The sequence below is a fragment of the Panthera leo genome, chromosome C1 (assembly GCF_018350215.1).
Source record: "Panthera leo isolate Ple1 chromosome C1, P.leo_Ple1_pat1.1, whole genome shotgun sequence".
Classification (NCBI taxonomy): domain Eukaryota; kingdom Metazoa; phylum Chordata; class Mammalia; order Carnivora; family Felidae; genus Panthera; species Panthera leo.
Window position 1 is genome coordinate 28171819 of NC_056686.1, and position 17526 is coordinate 28189344.

General features: G+C 54.1%; 1 protein-coding gene across 2 annotated transcripts in view; it reads right to left on the reverse strand.

Annotated features, from left to right (window-relative positions):
• Positions 1 to 17526, reverse strand: part of GRIK3 (glutamate ionotropic receptor kainate type subunit 3) — a 222667-nt gene that overhangs the window by 17541 nt on the left and 187600 nt on the right. For both annotated transcript variants that reach the window (XM_042951591.1, XM_042951592.1), the window contains exon 11: positions 4256 to 4479. In XM_042951591.1, the coding sequence (XP_042807525.1) occupies positions 4256 to 4479 (224 nt within the window). The remainder of the gene's footprint in view (positions 1 to 4255; positions 4480 to 17526) is intronic.

The following is a 17526-nucleotide window of genomic DNA, read 5'->3' on the forward strand; positions in this document are numbered from 1 at the left end:
TTTAAAAATAAGAATTGGCTTTTCTTTTTTTTTTAATATTTTAATGCTTATTTATTTATTTTTAATTTTTTAATATTTATTTTTGAGAGAGAGAGAGAGAGAGGTGAGTGGGAGAGGGGCAGAGAGGGAGACAGACACAGAATCTGAAACAGGCTCCAGGCTCTGAGCTGTCAGCACAGAGCCCGACGTGGGGCTCGAACCCACGAACCATGAGATCATGACCTGAGCCGAAGTCGGACGCGGAACCGACTGAGCCACCCAGGCGCCCCAAGAATCGGCTTTTCAATTACTTATGTACTTAAAATGGAAAAAAAAAAAAAAAGAAGCAAAACATGCTCTTCATAAAATATTCAAACGGTCTAGAAGAATACAGTGAAAAAGTGAAAAGTACTGGAGGGTTCCCACCCCCGGAGAGAACAATGTGTTACATAAGTGTTCAGATTTTTTCGCTCTGAATCTACAAATACCTGTATGACAAGAAAAAAAATTGTTACTTAAAGCCCCCCACTGCCTTCTAAGGAAGAGAAGTCCTGATTACGGAGGGATCTTTGTTTATTGCAAAAGGGTTGCAGTTGAGGAAGTGTAAAGCCGGAGGAGGCTAGAGTCCTGGGGGGGGGAGACTGAGAGCCCGTGGAGATGGTCCCCAAGAGGCTGGCGTGGCTGGCGTGGGGTAGGATGCTGAGACGAGAGACCCAGAAGGAGAGACGTGTCCAGGGGAATTTTGTTTTGTTTTTTAATGTACGATACGCTTTAAGCATGCTGTTGTGACTTTTCCAGCCCCCTCTTTAAAAGCTTTAATGAATTATGCATTGATTGCCAAAGCTCACATGAGAAGAATTTTGTCCTCACAAGGTGGGAAGATCCTACACGTGTGAAATGTTAAAGAGAGGCTTCCAACCAAGACGGGGATATTCAAAGGCAGTGGCCACAAACTGGCTAGGGGCTCTAGAAATCCAGAAGGAAGAGACTGAAGCCCGAGGAGAGTGGAGGCAGAGGCTGCTGTGGGAAGGTTCTGGGGAAGAGACCTCTGGAGAGCCGCGCATTCAGCGGTCCCCGGATCTCCCCGTGAAGTCTGGGGAGAGGGGTTCCCACGGGACTGCTGGGGGGAGCCCGGCAAGCGGCTCTGTAACGAGGTGGACTGCCGCCTGGGTCCATGTGTGTGTGGCTGAGGTGTGCCTCGTGGATGCACGCAGGAGGGCAAGTCCCTGCTGCATGGCATTGGCCTGCGTGCCCAGACACAGCCAGGTGTAAGGACCCTGGGCCAACAGGGCTTCCCTGGACCAGATGGGCCCGGCTCCACCTTGGGTCCTATCCGAGACGGGCAACAGGACCGTAACAGGGAGAAGCCACGGGGCCTGGGCTGTTGCAGGGCTGGGTGCTGAGCAGGGGAGCAGGCCGACCGAGGAGGCACTGCCCAGGCGGGCCCAGGTGCAGGCGAGGGGAGGAGTCTGATTTGTGAACAAAGGTAGAAATGTCTAGAAATGCCGAGGACTATACTGGACTCAACTTTCTGATTTTTTTTTTAAGTTTGTATTTATTTATTTTTGAGGGAGAGAGAGTGAGAAGGGCAGAGAGAGAGGGAGAGAGAGAGAGAGAAAACCCCAAGCAGGCTCCGCACCATCAGCACGGAGCCCGACCCAGGGCTCGAACCAACCAACCGTGAGATCACGACCTGAGTTGAAACCAAGAGTCGGACACTTAACCGACGGAGCCACCCAGGTGCCCCTCAACCTTCTAGTTTCCGAATTGAAACAGTGTTTGTGGTTGGAGAGAGACCTAGGATTTCTGAGACCTGGGAGTGGGCCAAAAAGTGGCAGGCCCCGAAAGAACTTTCACCGAGGGCAAGGACAGCCTCACCTCTGAACACACTGGGAGGTGGGGGGTGAGAGATAAAGATGATTTCTGACGAGACCCCACCAGTCCTGTGTGCCCACATACACGGTACCTGTGATACTTTTTAAACACACAAAAAATCATACCATAGTACTCCCTAAAATTTGGATTTTCCACTGAATAAGTTACCAGCCTCTTTCCAGATCAGTTCTTCCGGATCTGCCTAACTCCCTGTAATGACTTCATAGGTGCTTTTAACCACCCCTCTGCTGACGAGTGCTGGCAGTCCTGTCCTCTGTGAGAATGCACACTCCCTCCTTTCCTGTCCTTCTACCTCTCCAGGCATAAAGCAGAACATTGTGGTGGTGGAAAAAGGCCTTAGTTAATGCCTCGACTCCTGGTGCCCGACAGACACAGGCCAGGCCACTTTACAAGACGGACGGTCGTGCGACTCAGCAGAGCAGCCCTGAAGTGGGCCTGGGGACCTGCCCACACTTCACGGACCCCACCTCTGGGGCAGCTGTGTCCAGCTTTCCAGCAGCCAACGTGGAGCGGTCTAAAGGACACAGGCCACATGGGAGGGGGGACAGAGGGCCACCTCTACCCTATGGATGTGCTGGGCTTGACCCTGACAGTGTTGTAAAAAAATCAAGTTAGTGGCTACCTATAGAAGTCATGAGCTGTCCGTTGAAAAATCTACATGTGTCTCTAAAAACCATGAACTCTGTCCTTCTGGCCCCGCATTCCTGCCCAGTGCCGTCTGCTGGAGCCCAGAGAGGCTGTCCTCCCCAGGGGAGCATCCTCCAGTCTGCTTCCGTCTCTCCCCCTCCCTGCTTCCCTCCCTCTAGCTTCCTGTCCAGCCCCACGGGCACCTGTGTTTGCCACCCGACTCCAAACTGACAGGCCTCGCTCTGGGACCCAACTCTGCAAGAAGAAGCTTTCTGACCTTAGGCACCGACTTAGCCGCTCTGAACCTCGTTTGCTACTTCTGCAAAGTGGGGAGAATTATACCCACTTCCCTAGACCTTTCTAAGGATCAGACGGGAAGGGTGTAACATGTGTGTTACCTAACGTGCCAACTGTACGATGACCCTGTTCGCGGCTCTGTGACCAGGTCCCTTGCCCCTCTCCTGTCCTGTCATTCCAGCAGCTGCAGAAATCCCATCTCTTCCAGAAAGTCTCCCCAGCCTAACCTTGGCAAGGGGGCCCCTTTCTTCCTCGCCGGGAGGCAGGCGGCGAAAAGCAGGCTGAAAGGCCAGGGGCTGGAGGGGGACTGGCCGCACACGGAATGGGCGGAAGGAACGCCAGAGAAACTGGCCCTGTTTTGCAGGGGGTGGGGAGCCGAGAGTGGGCTGGCGCTGCTAAAATTATAGTAAGAGCTCTGGAGAGTGGCTCCTGCTTTCAAAGGCTTGTTAGGCCATTAGAGAAAGAGGCGTGATAAAGGCCTCTCCGTGGCAGGCGGGCTGGGCAGAGCAGGCAGGCGGCACCGGCCAGCTGGCAGCCCAGGGCTTCCGAGGCAGGCAGATTTCATCCCTCACATCCTTCCCTTTGGTCTCTCTCTGTGCGGGAGGAGGGAGCGAAAGGGAGCGGGGTGGGGGGAAGGCTTTCAAAGAAGACTCCGGAGGGGGAAGGAAAAAAAAGGCCAAAACACCAAGTCCTTGGATCTCAAATTGCCTCTCTAGAGAAGCCCCTCTTCGCACCTCATTAGGATTTAGAGAAAAAGGAACCAGGGCAGGGGCTGGGGCCGGAGCCTGGAAGGAGGGGGCAGAGGGCTCAGGGCCTGGGAGCTGCCACCTTGGGGCAGGGGCAAAGGACAAACGTCCAGGTGGTCAGAGATGTGGGTCACACATAAAGCACCGGGTGACCAGAGTTCAAATGCCCGATGTGTCACTTATTGCCAGGATGGCCTTGGCAAACATGGGACCTCTGTGAGCCTCAGACGTCTCCCCTTCATGGCAGACTGAGAGAATCACTTAAGACAATGGCTCTAAGTTCCAGAGCACGGTGCTTGGCAAACGCCAGGTGTTCAGTAAACACCAAGCTGAACCTGCCCCCTAGTGACCTCCTCCCACCAACCACCATGGACCATCCAGTGCACCTGAGTCTGTCGTACTGGGTGCCTGGCCCAGGTGATCAGCTCTGGGTGATGGCTTAACCCGCTCCCAGGGCCTGGGATACAACAGTTGCCTCCCAGTCATGGACACAGACTAGAGTAAGGCCTGGGGGAGTCATGCCCAGGGGGCTATGGAATGTTGCTTGAAGGATGTAAAGGGATCTGAGCCTCAGCAAAGGACATAGGGACAGGCAGCGCAGTGGCCTTAAACGTGGGCCTTCTGTGTGAAGGACTGAGGATGTAGGGACCAGTCTGGCTCCCTAAAATCCCAACCTTGGGCCAGAGCTCTGGCCAAGGCATTACCCTTACCTGGCAATGACAAAGAGGACACAGCTGACACCCAGGTAGGCGAGCAGCACGTACATCCAGATGTCTGGGGACAGCGGGTTGAGGAAGGAGAAGACACTAGGGTTGGTGCCATTGGGTTTTCGATATAGGATGCTCACACCGAGTGTCATGAAGGGCTTGGAGAAGTCGATGGCCTTCTCACGGACATGGGTGATGGTCAGGGGGGCCACGGCCAGATCTGCCTTCTGCAATGAGAGAGATATGCACAGACAGACGTAAGAGCCAAGCCTCAGACTAGCAGGGGACAGACACCTCTTCCTGGAGGAGGGAGGGTAAGGGAGCGGAATGGAGCCCGTCGTCTGAGCCTTGGGTCACTTGCCCACTCTTCAGTTTCAACTTTTACTAACCTTTGTCCTGCGCCAGGCCATGCCCAGCATGCTGGGGAGACCACGATGAATTAGACTTGACCCCCGTTCTCCAAGAGCTCTTGGCCTCCAGGAAGAGGACAGCGGTATCGACACGCAGAGAACAGAACCCTATTAAAGCTGTAACCCATGGGGGTTCATTCTCAAAATGGGGTTTTGTCAAATAAATATAGTTCAGCAATCTACAAACCTTCAAAAATAGCTCCTGCTCTTTCTCTGTGACTTTCAAACATCATGAATCCACAAGCAACCTTATTTGAATCTGTTTTCCTCTCCTTTCCACATCTTGACTGCTTTGCTCTGTTCTGGATATTCTGTACATCCTAAGAGCCCCCGAAGACCAGTTGGGCAAAAATAATACCCTCTTTGGAAGGAGAGATAAGTCCAGAGCCCTCTTCCATAGGGGAGGGGAGGGAAGAGAGCAAAGCAGAGGAAGAAAGGAAGGGGGTGGGGAAGGCTAGGAATGTTCCTATGTTGGCCAATTTTAGCTCACCACAATTTTAATGAGGGTAATAATTAAAGGTCTGTCTCTTCGGTCTGAGCTTTTCCTGATTAAAAATCTATAATCCCTCATTCTCCCACCTTTCCAGCCTCCACCCCACTGGTCTCCTGCTATGTGAGACCCCATGTAACTGCTTCCTGATGACCACATTCCCTTTTTCACCCTCCCGATTTGCACACATTGTGCCCTATTGAGAATGCCCTCTCCCTGCTGTCTCTTACCACCTACGATTTTTCTTTGCACAGGCTACCTCCTCCAAGAAGCCCTCCCTGATAGCCTCCAATTCTAAACTCCCATGAAGCTTGCTCTGCCCCACGGTAAGGTCCTAACCTGCTGAGGTTGAATGCAGGATGTGTGGCCATGTGACTTTCTGTCTTATCTGCCTATTTACCAGTGAGTTCCTAAGTGCAGCTGGGACTGTAGCTGATTTACTGCTTTGTTTGTCCATTCCCAAGCCCCATCTCAGCCTCTAGAATATTTGTTAGTTAATAGTGTTTTCCTCTGGGAGGGCTCCTGTGGCTATTTACATATCAGAATGTAAATCAAGCTATCACTTCCCTATCTCAGGTGTGGTCAGAACAGAGAGGGAGCTCGGGTCCTAAAGACCAGTACTAACGACCTTTTTGCAAAGGCGGGGTGGCTGCTTCTGAGATCTCTTTCCAAGGCAATGTGTCTAGGCAGCCACCCACTGGTGTGGCTCAGCTTCATTCATTCATTCATTCATGCGCTCATTCATTCGTTGTATGAGCTCCGCCAAGGACTAGGGATGCAGAGCTCAGCCAAACAGACATGGTTTCTGGGCTTAAAATCTGGTGGGGGAGATGGACATTATACAAATTGTTTCCTAAATGGTAACTGTTAACACTAACTCTGACTTCACCAATCCTAGAACAGGAACGAACAACCAAGTTGAAATCAGATTCAAGGAAGGGAAGGCTAATCTGGGTAGAACCCCAGCTCGTAAAAGACTCTGCAGGTGCTCCGGGCTGGGGGCGGAGGGCAATGACGAACACACAACCCTGACGTTGCAACCCCCATGATTTTCCTTTCAGTGGCAGCCCCCTCAGCCGATTATTGACATTTGGAGCCCAAGGGTTCAGCGAACCTTGGAACCTGGGACAGACAGGGAGGAGGAGCCTAATACAAAGGATGTTTCATACTGGGACCTTCCTTTTGTAAGTGTCTGAACGCGTCAGTCGGAACTTGCCTAGCTTGGAAGGCAGAGGAAGATGAAATGCTGAGTGGCTCCCTGGAGCCCTGTCAGTTCTGGGTGTGTACAAAGGAATGCAACGAAAGGAGAGAACTATCAGGGAAGGTGCAGAGTGAATAATATGTGTCTTCTCAAGACCTACTACGCTCCGGTCTGGGATGCAAGGCTGAGCTGGAGTCCCAGCTCCCTCTCTTACGGAGCTTCCTGTCAAGTGAACCCCTGCTGGCGGATGCTGCTGGGACTCAAAGGGGTGGGGGCCAGGGTGGGGCATGCTGGAAGGTTCCTTTCGGTGCTCGTTCTAGGATCCTGTATAATGTTGGCATGACAAGAGTGTAGTGGGCTTCTGATTCTAGAACTTGGCTTCCCCTGGCCCCAACCCTTCAAAGCACATTGCTTTGAGGGGCTCTGCTCTGACTCCAACATCATCGTCACTGCTCATTTGGAGCTGGCCTCTGGGAATGGCCTCTGAGGCTTGGAGTGGGTTCCTGGCAAGAACCTCAAAGTCGATGGTGCCAGTCTTCCTTTGGCTTTGATGGCAAGTTGGATGAAAGGGCTAGTGACTGGGGATCACGGAACCTTCAGGATCTTCCCACCAGCCTCCGGTCCTCCGGCTCTCGCATGCTGGGAGGCGGGCGTCCACGGCATTCTGTGCTTACGGCAGAGAGTCAGCTGGTCAACCTGTCCTTCCTCAAGGGGGTTTTGATGTGTGTTCTCCCTTGGGGCTTCAGGAAAGCTGGTGTTGCGGCCGGAAACACTACATTTCACCGTTGGTTACGATTTCGCTGCTAAAAGGCATTATTTTGTCCAGCTTCCCTTGAAAGAGGGGAACAGATGTCAAGCCTCTGCTGTTTCAGCTCATTACTCAGAACGAAAGGCCCAATCTTGGCAGGCTCTTCCCACTCGTGCCAGTTTTCTTTGAGGATGGTTGGTAAAATCGTGGGCTGTCGGAGCTGGATGAGAGACCTTCAGAAACCTCGATTCCAACCTCTATTTCTCATGGAGGGAAACTGAGGCTGCAAGAAGGTCCAAGGCCCTTGCCCTCATATTCACAGCAATCATGCCCTTGGCCAAACCAAACCTGACTTGTCCATGACGCTCGTTGGTCTTACGAGAGATCTGTTGGTCCCATCTGCCTGAGGACCTTTCCATACCTTTCCTATACCTCTGAAACGGGCCGGACAACCCTTCCTGGGCATTACGTCATCCCCATAAGCAGCTTTCCCTTACCAAGAATCTGTCAGGACGCACCTGGCTCCAGCCTCTCCTACTCTACGCCATACTTGTGCGCGGCCACTTGTCGCCATTTGCTCCACCGTGTGTCCAATGACCAGAACTGAAGGCAAGAACCACTTACCCAGCTACAGCTCCACAGTCTGGCCCTTAGCATCCCGCCCTCTTGGCTGCTGCTTGGATACTCGCCTCGTACCAGAAAGTGAAACCAGGGGAACCCGGCTCCGGGAACAGACTTGTGACCGTGGTCCCACCTCCGGCAACTTATTGCTGATCAGCCTTCTCTTAAGCCAGGGGTCCTCCCCAGGGAAGGATCTGCCCCCCGAGCCCCAGCTTGCTCCACGTGTCCGGTATTCCGGTTGGCACCTGCCTCCTCACATTCCCAAGTATGGTCTCCATCAGATTCCCCACCTCTGTGCTCAGCCTCTTGGTTGGGATCCCCCAGGATGTCTTGTTACTCAGACTGTGACCTGCCCAGTTAAAACAGTAATGACCACGGTCATTCATGGATGATTCCTATACACCAATCATTGCAAAGCATGCTACATATACTTTACTGCCTTATATGACCCCCCCCCCCCCCCCGGCAGCCTCCTGTGGCGGTAAATGTTATTACCACATTCTACATGAGGGTACTATGGCTCATTCAGGCTAGGAGATTGCTTCGAGCTCTACTGGTCTGAGTGGCGGGTGGTGTTTCCGGTACAGTAGCGAGCATAGCTGCCTTCCAAGCAGGTGAATGGCTGAGCCAGTACCTGGACCCCATTCACCATGACCTCAAACCCCAATGCTTTACCACACTACCATGCAAGTCACGCGTAGGGGGTTGAATTGCGCGCACCCTCCAAATACGTTCAGGTCCTCGTCCCTAGTACCTGGCAGTGTGACCTTACTTGGAGATAGGCTCTTCCCCTCCGCCCGCCCGCCCCCCCACTAAAATAGTGTTTTATTACTGCCACTGATATTAAACGGCATCAGATAAATTGCTGGGAGAGTGTCTGGGGCTGTGCAAAGAAAGGACATACTCTCACTTCCCCAGAGATCTGTTTCCAGCTCCTGCTGGGTGCCCCTAAATTCATCAGTGTGCCTAACAGCCGTTCCCGAGCATGTGGCACTGGGGGTGCTAATTAGGGAATGGCTCCTGGCAGGAGCCTGTGTTTATCCGGACGCATCACAGTAGTTCAGATGTCCCCAGCAACACTCCCCAAGTGGTGTAAAACTCTCATAATACCACTGCTTACCTATCAGAATAGCCAGAAAAAAAATATTGATGATACAAGTGTTGATGAGGATGTAAAGCAAGTGAATCCCCCGCGCCTCCCCCCCCCCCCCCCCCCCCCCCCCCCCCCCCGCCCTGACTGTTGGCAGGAATGCAAACTGGTTCATCCGCTTAGGTCACCAGCCATTAGAAAAACACAGAACTCAGGAACAGCTGAATGGAAGAGAGGCACAGGGCAAGGTAAGTGGGAAGGGGCACGAAGCTCCCATGTCCTCCCTTTCTCTCAACATGTGCCCCCTATATCTCCACCCATTCACCGACCTGGAAGCTCCGAAAACAGGGTCTTTGCAGAAGGAATCAAGTTAAGGTGAAGTCAATACCGGGTTAGGGTGAGCTCTAAATCCAATGCCTGGTGTCCTTATAAGAGGAGGAGAGGACACACAGGGACACACAGAGGAGGCCCCGTGACAATGCAGGCAGAGATACAGCTTCCAGCCAAGGAATGCCAAGGATGGCCGGCCACACCGGAAGCCAGTGGGGAGGCGTGGGACCCATTCTCCCTCAAAAGGGACCAATTCCGGGGCGCCTGGGTGGCTCAGTCGGTTAAGTGTCCGACTCTGACTCAGGTCATGATCTCGTGGTTCGTGGGTTTGAACCCTGCATCGGGCTCTGTGCTGACAGCTCAGAGCCTGGAGCCTGCTTCAGATTCTGTGTCTCCTTCTCTCTCTGCCCCTCCCCTGCTCGCACTCTGTCTCTCTCTCTCTCTACCTCTCAAAAATAATAAACATTTTTTAAAAACTAAAACAAAAAGGGACCAATTCCACCAACACCTTGAATTCCGATTTCTGGCTTCCAGAACTCAGAACAAATTTCTATTGTGGTCATTTGCTGTGACAGCCCTGGGTCACTCCTACACCTGCCACTTAGATCCCGGGCAGGATGCACGGAGCTCCTTCCACCTCCCCATTCAGATGAGCATTCCGCTATGGCTGGGCCCACCCTGCCCTGTCCTGAACGCGGGTTCCATTCCCAGAGACAAGAACTTGACTCTGGCTCCTGACCATACGCGGCTTTCACTGGGTCTCCCCAGGGTACACATCACATCGGCTGGTGGGGGCTTCTCAATCCTATGGCTGCAGGAACCTGCAGATTCACCTCCACTTCCCTCCAGATGCTTCCACAGCCACCCAAGAACACCAGTCTCGCTCCTGCTACGCATGCAGGACTTTCCCCCAGGGCTTGGCCTGTTGGCTCCCCGCCTATGTATGTGGTATCCATAGAATTCACCTTCCATTCTTTTCTCAAAGTGATGTTTCTCCATCTAGAATTTCCCCACTCCCAATCCTACTTAACGTATGTCAAGACTCCCCTCTGGCCCGTAGGATAAAAAAAATTCTTATCAGGGGTTCCTTAAGCCTTTCGTGGCCTAAGACAACTTTCTGTCCAAGAGAATCTTCTGCAACAGTGGGAAAGTTCTATATTTACATCGTCCAATATGGTAACCACTAGCCACACCACGTGGCTTCTGTAACTGAGGAACAGAATCTACACTTGTATTTAATTAATTTTGAATTAAATAATTTTAAAAATGGATTTTAATTAACTTAAGTTTAAATTTAACTAACCCCAGTGGCTGGTGGCTACTGAGTTGGAAAGCGTGGACCTGGTCCTCCCTGCCTCTCCGGCCTTTCCTTACCTCATGTCCCCTCGTTCGCTTTCTACTGGCTTCTTTCAGATCCCCCCCCCCCCCGCCAACGCATGCTCTCTCTCACCCCAGGACCTTTGCACCTGTGCGTTTTTCTACCTGGAACTTCTTTCTCCACAAGCTCTCTGTCTTGCTGAAGTCTACTTCTTCAGACCTCAACTCCATTATCACATCCACAAAATCCTCACATGACCTCAGGTCTCCCTGGTGACTCCTCTCATGGCATCAGGTGCGGTTTTTTTTTTTTTTTTTTTTTGCTCCTAGCACTGAGCACAGTTGGGTTTTAGATGGACTGGGTGATTTCTCCCCTCCTGGACCATATAAGCTCATGGGAGCAGGGCTTGAGCCTCTGTCCTCGCACCACACTACGCCCCACGCCTAGCACAGCGCCTGGTTCAAAGCCCGCGGATGGTAGAGGTCGTGGGGCCGAATGATTGTGGATGTAGAGGAGAGACACCCAGCAAGCACGTCCGTAGCATCTGCTGGCGGCTCCCAAATTCCAAGCTGAAGAAAACAGTGCTCCTGGAACAGCCCTGGACAGGAGCCTGACAACGAACAGCCTCAACAACCCAAAATCGGAATAGAGGGCAAACGGTGCTGGTAGATTCTTGAGTGTCGACAGATGGGTCAACCACTACACCTGTAATTCACATGCAGGCTTCCTGAGCCTGTGGCGGCCTCACCGCCTGCCCACGGGGAACGCGGCCTATGCCTCTCCCTGGCCTGGGAGAACTGCTATCTCTGTCTCCTTCAGGAAGGAAGGGCGGGTCTTCCCCGTTTCAGAGCCACAGGCGCCCCAGGACGGACACTGCTGGAGCTCCGTCTCCAACCACCGGTTCCTCTCCCCCCACCTCACAGGGCCCCGAAGGTGGCATCAGCCCAGACAGGCCTTGCCTTGCAAAGCCCGAGGAATTGGGGGCAGTGAGCCCCTCTCCCTCCACATGCCGCTAGGTCCCAGTGATGCGTTCCCATAGCCTCCCATGCGGCTCCCCGCTGCCCTTGGCACAACTAAATTCTTATTTGTGAGTCACCGTTTAACACCTCACTCATCTGCAGGTACATAATCTCCAGGAGGGCAGGGACTGAACTGATGTATCCCCCACATTAGCACAAAGCCTGGCACTACGAAGAAGCTCGGGAAAGTTCTTTGGTAAGACGGAGCAATGAAGTACCCCCCAAGGGTCCTGACCGACCCTTACCCCAGCCTAAGGGGCTGAGCTCTGGCCTCAGTTTCCCTAATCAGTACCTCCCTTGTCCCTGAAGCCACATGACCCATGCCAGTCGGCCCGGACCCTGCTCCCTTGCCTGTCTTTTTCCAGAGTTAGGACTCTGCTCCCTGGACCCCGGCCCTAGATGGGCCCCTTCCTTCTGGCCTATTCATTGAAAGCCCTCACCTGTCCTCATGGCCGTCCTCAGGTAGGTCCTAGTGACCATCTTTAGTTTTCCATCCCTCCCTAGTCATTGCCCGGGACTTCATCAGCACTGTGGCCACTAATAGCCTGGGAAAACCCAGATATATCTAAAGAGATGGGGACGGGTGCCATGTAGACGTGACTGAGGGATCACGTACCCATGCTTCACACACAGGCCTCCGGAGCTGCTGGGCGCCTGACAGTGAGAAATGAAGTCTGTGCCTTTCCCGGGCCTGCGAGAAGGGCCCGATTCCCACCTCCCAGCAAAGGCTGTCCTGCGTCTGTCTTTTAGGACGACTCAGTAGGTGTTCCCCACTTTGTGGCACACGGTGGGGGATGAACCACACCTGCATTCCCCCCTCTAAGAGAAGCCCCCTTCCCCATGCCCTGCATGACCCCAAGGGTGGAGACGCTGGCATCCTCAGTGCGCCCCCCCCCCAGGTAGGTACCCCCCCATGCCCTGGATAACTCTTCCTCAGTATCTCTTCCTGACCCTCAGGCTCACTCAAGACCATCCCGCTGTGGGTGCTGCTGCAGGGGCCTGACTGGTTCCCACGCCTGCTGTGCCAGACCCGGAAATGCATGGAAGTCCGGAGCCTGGGGATAAACCTGTTCCCCCTTCTCCCTTCACCCTGAGACACCCCTGGCAAGGCCTTCCTAGGGTGCCAACTCGGAGACTGGGCACACTGAGCGCTGACTGGCTCAGTGCGGAGCCCCCGTATGGCCTGTCCTGCTCCCGCTCCACTTCTGTCCCTCGCTCTCTCCCTGGCCCCCCAGCCCTGAACTAAATAGTGGCATCTAAGCCTCCGTCTCAGGCTGTGCTCTCCAGCAGCCAGGCTGAGACCGTGTTCCATAAGGTTTTGTGGAATGAAGGAAGGAGCAGGTGGCCCTCAGTAGGGGGTCAAGTATGTCCGTATCGCTCCCTCTGACCTTTGTTTCCTTCCAGTCCCCCCTCACCCTGGCCACCTGTGCCTTGACCACTCTTGCTTCTGGCTGTCTGGACGCTGACCTCCTGCCAGGCTCTTTTCCAGGTCTTTCCCAGGTTGCTCTCTGCTGGCTGAGTCCTGGCAGCTAAGAGTCCTTCGGTGAATCTCAGTGTGGTCCGGGTCCTTTCTGCGTCCCTCACCTGTTTCCCTGCTCGTTCTCAGGCAGATCCCGAGCTTCCCCAGAAGTCTTCAGTCATTGCTCTGGGCAACCCGGCCGCCCTGACAGGAGTCCACCTTGGCACTCTATCAGGAAATCCCCTGCCCTCAACTGTCCTGTCCCATCCAGGATTCCACCTGCCTCAGGTGAGCTCCCAGCATGCCTTGCGCTGGCCAGCCTGAAGGAGGCGGTGTGGCAGAGCCTTTCCTGACCACACGAACAGGGGCCCGGGGCCCCTTCTGACACTAAAGCACGTAAGCCAGAACTAAAATCCGGGTTATTGGCTGGAAGGCAGGGCACACAGCGGGTGATGGGGTCACAGCCTTGCTTGACGCCTGACTGTCCGTTTGCACAGGATGGGAAGCTCAGTGGTTATGACGCCACAGCCATGTCTCTGGGGGAGGCGTGCAAGTCCGCGTGCTCATTCGCCGGCCCCTGTTCTGTGTGCCCAGCCCATGCCAGGCGCTCGGGCAGCAGCCCAGAGCAGTTCATCGGGCACTCGCTGTCTGGAAGAAAGGTCGGGCGGGGGAAATGGGCACTTGCGGCTATGCCCTCCTCTTCGCTCTGCACTCAGCACTACAGGGGGGCACAGGGGCTGTCTGGGCAGTGCTATTTCTTTCACGAGGGCAGAGACGACAGGCCGGGGCTACCCATGACTGCTCCTTGTCTCCATCTGGTTCTATCCCCCATCTTGGTCCAGCCCCATCCGTGAGCCGGGGAAATCTCCTTATCTGCTGTAGGGAGATGGAAAGACTTAGAAGAGAACTGACGGCTCCCTGTGGCCTGGAGGGCATTTACGAGTTCCCTCAAGGCCAGGCTCTGCTTCTTCTCTGCCCCATCCATCCCCTCCGATTCCAGGGCTGAGAAAGGCAGCCAGGACAGGATTTCTGGGTCTCTGAGAAGAGTTTGCAGGAAGTCAGGCCAGAAGCGTGCAGGAAGCCCACGCTGAGGGCTGACCCTGCACCCTCAGGAGATCTCAGTCGTGCCAACTCGCGGATGCTGCTCGTTCCTCTCCTTTGACCTCCCTGCCTGCCACTTGTGCCCCTGTGTCCATGCTTTTCCAGCAGCCTCTCTGCCTTTGGCCCCTGCCACCCGTGCTCCCCTGGTTCTCCTTCTTCCTCTCTGGCAGCTCGGGCAACTTTTTTTTTTTTTTTTTTAATATTTATTTATTTTTGGGAGACAGAGAGACAGAGTGCAAGCAGGGGAGGGGCAGAGAGAGAGGGAGACACAGAATCTGAAGCAGACTCCAGGCTCCGAGCTGTCAGCACAGAGCCCGATGCGGGGTTCGAACCCACAAACCGTGAGGTCATGACCTGAGCCGAAGTCGGACGCTTAACCGACTGAGCCACCCGGGCGCCCCAGCTCCGGGGTCTTATAGAGTCCTCCTTTTCCTCTCTCCTTACACTTTCGCGCTGTTTAGGTCCTGCCCAGGTTCCCATCTCTCCTCTCCCCAGCGGTCCCACCTCTGACTGTCTCCTGAGGTTCCCCCTCACCCCCCGAGGCTGTGCTGATGACCCCCAAAACTTAGCCTCCCGCCTTGCTCTGTCCTCTGAGGGCCCAGCCATCTGGCCAGCCACCTGCTGGGACCCCAACCCCAGAATGATCTCTGTACCTCCCGCAGTCCTCTATTTTGCCAGGAGGCTCTTCACTTGGGAAAGACACTGCCACCTTCCCAGCTAGAAATTCACACCTCGTCCTGGTGCAGAACTCCTCCCTGTCCCTCACCTCCTTCACCCAACCATCCGCCAATCTTCTCGATGCTACCTCCTCACCTCCATCCTGTGCCACCCACCTCCCTCCTTTTCCATCACCGTGCTTTCCTTCACCCAGGTCGCAGTCACAGCCTCCAGTACCAATCTCACGTGACCCCGTCACTCTACCTCTTCCAGCCGTGCCCTGTAGTTCTCAGCATGAAAATCAAATCCCTCCGTTTAGCACTCGAGACTCTTCAAGACTCGTCTCTTGCCCCCTTCTCCAGCGGCCGCCTCTCTTCTTGGATTCAGACTCTCCACACTCTTGAGAGCTCTGTTTCCACTCTCCAGCACGATCCTGGACACCGGGTGCCGGGACAGAAGCTCTGGATGGCAGGAAAGGCCAATGCCCCAAGTGAAGTAAGGGGCTGATGCCTTCGTGTGGGCCTCAGTTCCGCGTGAGTGAGTCTAATCGGTGTGAGTCAGTTTCCTGAGGCTATTTGGATCCAGGGACTATCAGATCCCGGATCGCTGTGGCCCACCAGGATGACCACAGCTGAGGGGCAGGCCCCTGCCACCACCATCATGTTCTTCAATGTGCACACTTTAGACAGCAGGGCTGTCCCCGTAGGAACACTGATGAGCAGGACAGCTCCCAGCTGCTGCCCCATTTACGAAGCGCCAGGCACTCTGCTAAGCATCTTTGGGCTGTATCTCATTAAATCCTCCTACAGACTCGGGGAGAAAAGGCTTTTTTTTATTATTATTCCCATTTTACAGATGTGGAAACGGAGGCCAGAGACGTTGAATATGTGCTAGACTCGGAATGTGAAGTCAACCTCTCTCGGATTCCAAAGTCATTAAGACACCCGGGAGCAATTTAAGGCATGGACGGGAGCAGAAGACCTTCAAGAAAGAGGAAATGACAGACAGCGGGCAGTGAAACTGGAGAGAGCGACAGTCTGGGAGAGCTGGGGTGATGGATGGAGAAATCACGGTTCTGTCCTATCGTGTCTGTTGCTTGCCCTGGGGGAGGAGGCGGGGCTGGGGGAGGGGAGCGTGTCAGCAGGAGGGGGTCGCACCCCGCACATGCCATCTTCCCCCATAACCCTGGCTCCCTGGAAGGCCGTGTGGCATGGGACAGAGATGAGCAGAGTGTCAGAGAAGGACTGAAGTCTTGCTGGTCAGAGGTTCCACCCAGGGCCTCCAAATGGGCCTCGGGGGACAGATTCTTGCAAAGGCGGGCATTCATCACTTTTACGTCTACGTTCAGATCCCTAATAAGAAAGTAATAATATTGCCAAGCCTTTACCACGCTATCTATGAGCTAGCGAGAAGACTAATTATCTGACGACACTAATAAATGGTTATGATGTTATTAAAAATGGCACCAAGCTAGGATTTATAGGCTCATCAATTGTAGGGAATCGGGTTTAACAAGGTCCCCTGCATGTCCCGTCAGGGCCCGAGCCTTGATGGATACTGGGCTGCACGGAGGCCACAGACGAGGCCCCCTCTTTTCCCTAGCTGAGGGTCAGCTTACAGAGGTCTGGTTGCTGCTGGGTTTTTCTGATCCACCCCCTTGCAAACGCTCTCCAAAGCTCTGGATGCCGGAGATGCTGTGACTGAGGAGGCTGGCACCAGCCCAGCTCACTTCCACATGTGGCCTCCGCTCTCCGTGTGACCCCCTCTTCCCCCGCAGCCCCGCCGGCCTCTGCAAATGACAGGCTCAGAACCCACCGGAGGCCCCACGTTCCAGAGCCCCACTCACAGAGCAGGAGTGGGGGAGCTGATAAATGGAGATGCCTCTGGGGCCTGCTGACTAATTTCCATAATAATTATAGTTATTACTAATAATGGTGACAACACCACTCCCTTCCGTTTATATTGAATTCCACAATCTAGGAGTGCTCCCCTACCAGCTCTCTCCTCCCAGCCACTCAACACGCTGGGAAGAACGCAGGGCAGGTATTAGTATTCTCACTGTTGAGTTAGAAAGTGGAGTTCAGGGACACAGAGGTACTTCCTGAAGCCCCCTCCCCCGGCCTCGAAGGAATAACCACAAGGATAAAGATGAAAACAAAGCAAGTACTGACATAATGCACATGGGTGAACGTAGCCCTCCTGACAACCTATGGGGCTGGTTCTGTTACCATCATTCCCATTTTACAGATAGGGAGACTGAGACATAGAGAGGCCAAGACGCTTGTCCAGGGCACACAGTAGCAAGCGGCAGAGTGGGAATCAAGCCCAGCCCAAGTTTATGCCCTTTACCCATTACAGCCTCTCTACCGGCCTTCCACAGGAGCTTGATTTCCTGGGGCCTAGGAAATGATGCCAAGGTAAAGCTCTTCGGGAGCCTTCCCACTCTGAGCTCCAGCTCCCTCCCTTCCAAGTCTCCAAAGTCCCTGCTGGGCGTTCCTTTCAGCAGGGGCAGGCGGGGAGAAGAGTGACAACAGTCCCAGAGTCCCAGCAGCTGGTACTTTTCAGGCAAAGGTCTGAAGCCTACCTCTCTGCCCTGGCTCCTGCCACAGATGGCTCGTTGCAGAGGTTGGACAGAGCTTCAGAAAGCAGAGAGCCTCCAAAGATTTTGTCGCTTGGAAATCCCAGCTCCCCCACTTACTAGCCGTGGGTCCTCACCTCTCTCTGCCTCAGCTTCCTCATCTGTGAAAGGGGTGGTGATAACAGTACCCACCTCACGGGCTTGTTGCGAGGAGAATTGAGAGAAGGGATAGAAGGGGGTCTGGCATAGGTT